General features: G+C 34.0%; 2 protein-coding genes across 2 annotated transcripts; both read left to right on the top strand.

Annotated features, from left to right (window-relative positions):
• Positions 1-1,412: 1,412 nt before the first annotated feature.
• On the top strand, positions 1,413-3,582 carry LOC115717240 (pentatricopeptide repeat-containing protein At2g44880). The gene has a single exon (XM_030646213.2). The coding sequence runs from the start codon at positions 1,615-1,617 to the stop codon at positions 3,391-3,393; it is 1,779 nt and encodes a 592-aa protein (XP_030502073.2). The 5' UTR covers positions 1,413-1,614; the 3' UTR covers positions 3,394-3,582.
• Positions 3,583-3,755: 173 nt separating this feature from the next.
• Positions 3,756-5,015, top strand: LOC115717241 (uncharacterized). Its single transcript, XM_030646214.2, has 4 exons — positions 3,756-3,900; positions 4,246-4,360; positions 4,451-4,511; positions 4,636-5,015. The coding sequence occupies exons 1-4, from the start codon at positions 3,756-3,758 to the stop codon at positions 4,921-4,923; spliced, it is 609 nt and encodes a 202-aa protein (XP_030502074.2). The 3' UTR covers positions 4,924-5,015.
• The last annotated feature ends 666 nt before the right edge of the window (positions 5,016-5,681 follow it).

Raw genomic sequence — 5,681 nt, 5'->3', positions numbered from 1 at the left:
CACATTAAGATTGTACAGAGAGGTATTTCTCTTAAGGGCGAGTTGTCTTCTGGTCGATAGGGAGACAACAACCTGATAGAGAAGCTTGTTGGATACTTATATTGAAGGATCGATATATGCTTGACCAATATATATATTTTGACAAAGTAAATGGTTCAGCGGGATAGTTGTTTCTTTAGTTCCTACAATCCCGACGATGTCATGCTTAATTTAGATTCACTATTACTTCAGGATCCCACAAATTCAATTTTTATGATGTTCTTTTCAATTTTGAGAATAAGTTTAATTAATTTAATTATTTTAAATTTTTATTAATGTATATTAATTGAACTTGTTATTATGGGAAAACTCTTATACAAAGTTTTTTTTTTTTTATAATTTCGTAATACAAATAATCTTCTCAAGACACTTTATTCTGAAAATGGTTGTCAGCGACTAAGTATAATTTAATTAATGCTTCTCGCGTCCTTCTATAAGTATTGTTGGGCGAACCAAACGCAAGACAACATCACAGTATGATAATTCTGAGATGAATCATGCTGGGAATGTGACCCTTAGTCTCTTAACATACTCGTGAGTATGTGAGTCGATGAGCTGCAAGCTCTGTAAATAATTTATTATTTACCATTTCAAGCATTGTCATTCTGTTGTGTATTATATATTTTCCAAAATGAACCTTCTAAGTTGATCGTTCATCTTGCCAATATTAACAATCGGTAGCTATAATTCATAGCTTCTCCTTATCTTTAAAAGAGTGAGTTTGAATATTTTTACCACATGTATTTTTCGAGACGCGTTTATTAAATGCATTAATTGTTTTACAACACAAGCTGGTTTCTTTACACGTGTCAACACTATATTATTGCTCGAAATATGGGTATAACAAAGACATAAAACTATAATAATTAATTTTATTTTGTTGTTAGTTTTGTGAAAAAGAATTAAATTTTTTAAGTAATTCAATATTAAAAAGTAACTAATTTAAAATAATCGATTTAATATGCACTTTTGTAGATTGGATTTTTTTGAGTTATTATAAAAATTGGATTGAATCCAAAAATATGAAAAATAAAATTTATTAATATAATATGATAGAATTTAAAATTATTAAATTAATTGAAATCTTAAATTAAATATAAGTAAAAAAAAAGGAAAGGAAAAATACTTTTCTAACGTATTGAATTCATGATATTTTAATTATTTTAATTTAAGAGTAATTATTATAAAATTGTTATAACTTAAAGGGGTTTTTTCATTTTTACACTTCAAACCAGTTTTATTTTTTATTTATTTATTTATTTTTTTTTTGTATTTTTACGAAATTTTACATAAAACTCCTAAATCACTGCAATCTAAATTGTAACAAAAAATTGTATAGTATTTTAAAACCCAAAAAATAAATTTAAAAAAACAATATGGAGAGTAATTCTCCAAAATAAATATGTTATAATTTTATGAATATAACTAGGATTGATACACAATTTTTTAGAATTTTCTAGTTATAAATTTATAATACGCACCGCACATGATTATATTGATTGAGTTATTACTAATGTGAGGGATCAATTTGATATGCATCGTCGATTAGTTAAAAGAAAAAATTGATATGCACCGATGACGAAGGATCATATATGGAGCTCACTAGAAAGAAGATGCTTTTACTTACTCCAACGAAGAAACACCATTGCCTCACTCCTCCAAATCCACGCTTTCATGCTCCGAAACGCTCTCGAAACCAACCTCAATCTCCTTACCAAGTTCATTACCGCCCTCACTTCTCCTCCCCTTGGGGGCCATCAAAATTCAATCGTCTTGCTCTCCCACGCTCGACAGGTGTTTGATAAAAGGCCCCACAGAGACGATATCTTTCTCTGTAACTGCATGATCAAAGGCCACACCAATATGCAGCAGTTCGCTGAATCATTTTCTCTCTATGGCGATCTTAGGAGGAACACCGGGTTTGTTCCTAATGGTTATACGTTTGTTATATTAGTGAAGTCTTGTGCTTCGAAATGTGCCATTCGGGAAGGCCAAGAGATACACAGTCTTGTTGCAAAAACAGGGTTCTGCTCAAATATGTATGTGCTAACGGCGTTGGTTGATATGTATGCCAAGTTCGGGAATATGAGCTATGCCAGAATGTTGTTTGATGGAATGAATGAAAGAAACCAAGTGTCATGGACAGCTCTTATTTGTGGTTATGCGAGGTTAGGAGACATGATTAACGCAAGAGAGCTCTTCAATCAGATGCCTGAGAAAGACTCAGCTACTGATAATGTAATGATTGATGGTTATGCAAAATTAGGGGAGATTGGGTCTGCTCGAAATTTGTTTAACAAGATGACAGATAGGAATGTGGTGTCTTGGACGAGTATGATCTATGGCTATTGCCGTGGTGGTTATCTACAGTGTGCTAGATTTTTATTTAATGCCATGCAGGAAAAGAACCTTATTTCCTGGAATACAATGATTAGTGGATATTGTCAGAACAGGCAACCCCGTGAAGCTTTGAAGTTATTTCATGAAATGCAGATGACCACATCGTTGGAACCAGATCATGTAACTATTGTAAGTATTCTTCCTGCTATTGCGGACTTAGGTGCCTTGGATTTAGGTGGTTGGATTCATCAGTTTGCTAGAAGTAAAAGGCTTGATAAGTTGACCAAAATCAGTACTGCACTCATAGATATGTATGCAAAATGTGGCGAAATATCAAGAGCTAAAATTGTTTTCGATGAGATGCCTGAAAAGGAAACAGCTTCTTGGAATGCTATGATAAATGGATTGGCAGTAAATGGCCGTGGTCATCAAGCGTTGGAGTTATTTTTGGAGATGCAACATAAGAAACTTAAGCCGAATGACATAACTTTCCTTGGTGTTTTATCTGCCTGTAACCACAGCGGTCTAGTAGATGAAGGGAAAAAGTGGTTTGAAGCAATGGAAGGCTTTGAACTTGTCCCGCGGATAGAACACTATGGTTGCATGATCGATCTGTTAGGAAAGGCTGGATGCTTGGAGGAAGCCGAGAAATTGATTGAGAGAATGCCATATGAAGCTAATGGGATAATCTTGAGTTCTTTTCTTTCTGCATGTGGGTACTTCAATGATTTCTCAAGGGCTAAGAAAGCTTTGGAAAATGCAGTACAACTGGAGCCGGAGAATGATGGAAATTATGTAACAATGAGAAATTTGTATGCCAGTGAGAGGAGGTGGGGTGATGCAGATGAAACTGAAAGCTTGATGGCAGAGAATGGAGCAAACAAGGAAGTTGGTTTAAGTGTCATTGAGGTTGATGGTACTATCCAAGAGTTCGTGTCTGGGAACAGGTTGGAACCGCATTGGGAATGTTTACATTTAACTTTGGGGCAGTTATGGAAGCACATGACAAGTTAACTTAAACTAGGAAAGGACGGGTACGGGGGTTTGGGAAAAGGTCAGGCAAATTCAACTACTAAAAAAAAAAATCAAGGATTCATCTCATTACCAAAGCTAATTCAGATATCAGCTCTGAAAAGACTGAATGCCCCACAACGGAATACTCGTGGTTACCAACTTTTTGAAAATTGATATTGACGACATGCTGATTTATCCAAAGAGAAGACTAACGGAGAAACAAAAGCATGCGAAGATGTTGGACATTGGGAGATATATTACAAAGATGAGCAGCCAACTTATGGCATGTGATATGCTCTCTCTATAGGCTCCTATTCAAGTTTTAGGTCAGTTTCAAGCGAAGAATCAGATTTCCTGGATAGATGCCCAAAAAACGATGGATACTTTGCTTAAGCTTATCAAACATGACTGCTTTATATAGCTACACATTAATGTACCATATACCACGGCACCCCATTTTTCTAGCTTTCTGCAAAATGGGATTGGTTATGAGTTTCATGGGAGGAGGTTGGTTCATTTACTTTTTTCATTCCATTATTTTTTGTATATAATTCGTCTCTTTAAGCATCTACAGTATTATGCTTCGGAGTCCATGTTTTGAAAATTAAAAATAAAAATGGTCATTGCTTTTTTTTTTTGACATTTTTTTTGAACCTCTTAAATGCTCATCTAATTTTTTCCTTGAATTACACACTATCCAATTCCTATGACGGAAGCCAGTATTTTTGCTACTCGTTTTGTAAACATATATATGTTTATTTTCGTTGTTTCATTATAATATGTTTCTTTTATATGGGAACTTTGAATCCTTGATATTGTCTCTAATAACATAGTTAATTTGCATCATGATAGGGTCGTTGTACTCGCAAATGTTGGATTACTTATCAGGAAAAGTGTACAACGAGTTCGTAGCCAAAAATATCAGCACCCCTGACGACTTTCAAGTCGCTATTCTCGACATCTTCAAGTAAGGGCTTCAGAATAAATTGTTTGAATTACCGAAAAAAAGAACACTAAAATTTTATTTCTCTTACCCTAATGAAACAATTTTACCCAGCACTCTGAACACTGGATTGCCTGGTAAACACTACGATGTGCCACCACGCGATGAAGTAAAGGTAATAAATTAATTATTGTCAACCACCGTAACTTATCTTGAATTGCTTTACCTTCAATTTTTTCTTTTTCTTTCTAATTTTTCAAAATACAAAGAGTAGTTATTTACTATGACAAAATAATTAGGAGTTCTTCTACAATGTGTGGAATAAAGCTAGTAGTGAAGATAAAAGGACAAAGTTCGTGAAATTTATAGCAATGCATGTGAAACCGAACAAGATCGATCGCGCAACAATGATCACAGGAATAGTGACCCCTCCAATAGCAATGGCAGCCAAAAGAAGTGGAGAGAATGTTCCACAGCTTAAAATGATAAAGGCCGTCCCTGACGCCTTATTTGTGCCCTTCACAACAGTAGTAGCTCTCTTCTCCGTTAAGATCACCAGAAGGTTTATCACATATAAACCATCTTAGTTATGCCCTTTAAATGTGTGTTTAATAAAATCATTGTCAATGTAAACTATTTGTATTGCTGATTATAAAACACGATTTGGCGTTTTTTTAAAGAGAGAAACATGATTTGGATTTGTAAAAACAAAAATGCATATGTTTTCAATTTTATATCATTAAATACTATATCTTTTGTAATTATCATAATTTACCGAGTAGACGTTGATTGGTTGAAATATGACTTGCCACATTCAAAGCAACTCCTCTCCCATGCATCCAAGATTCCCTCATCGTTATCCTACTCACGAAAGCACTCATGTATGATTAACCATTGTAAATAGGAAAATTTATATGGTATACTAATTTTGTTAAGTTTTTAGTTGTTCTACTGTTATTTTGAGTTGTTCTATTTTGTGTTCTACTAGTGTTTTATAAAAACACAGTATTTTTAAAAAAATTTCCGTGTGACAGTATTTTTTGTAAAAGTTAACTCAAATTTCAGTATTTTTGTAAGTTTCCCTATTAATACGAGGGTTTGGGCCATTGAAAAGGATCGCAATTTGTTGTGTCTTTTGATACGTTTTTGTCTCTTTTCATATGGAGTGGTTTTGTCGATCGGCTGAATTATAACGACTTGCCACGTTCAAAGTAGCCACTCTCCCATGCATCTAAGATTCTCTCAGTGTTCTCCACTCACATGAGCACTCACATAAGACCAACCATTGTAAATACGATAGTTTGGGCCATTGAAAATGATCACAATTTTTCATTTCTATTATGTT

This window comes from Cannabis sativa, chromosome 5 (assembly GCF_029168945.1).
Source record: "Cannabis sativa cultivar Pink pepper isolate KNU-18-1 chromosome 5, ASM2916894v1, whole genome shotgun sequence".
Classification (NCBI taxonomy): Eukaryota; Viridiplantae; Streptophyta; class Magnoliopsida; order Rosales; family Cannabaceae; genus Cannabis; species Cannabis sativa.
This window is presented reverse-complemented; position numbering and strand designations above follow the sequence as displayed.

Bases quoted from the DNA above. Each gene is read 5' to 3' on its own strand.
- LOC115717240 (XM_030646213.2), top strand. From the start codon at position 1,615: ATGACGAAGGATCATATATGGAGCTCACTAGAAAGAAGATGCTTTTAC.
- LOC115717241 (XM_030646214.2), top strand. From the start codon at position 3,756: ATGCCCAAAAAACGATGGATACTTTGCTTAAGCTTATCAAACATGACT. The intron at 3,901-4,245 runs GTTGGTTCATTT...GCATCATGATAG, and splicing joins TATGAGTTTCATGGGAGGAG to GGTCGTTGTACTCGCAAATG. The intron at 4,512-4,635 runs GTAATAAATTAA...CAAAATAATTAG, and splicing joins CACCACGCGATGAAGTAAAG to GAGTTCTTCTACAATGTGTG.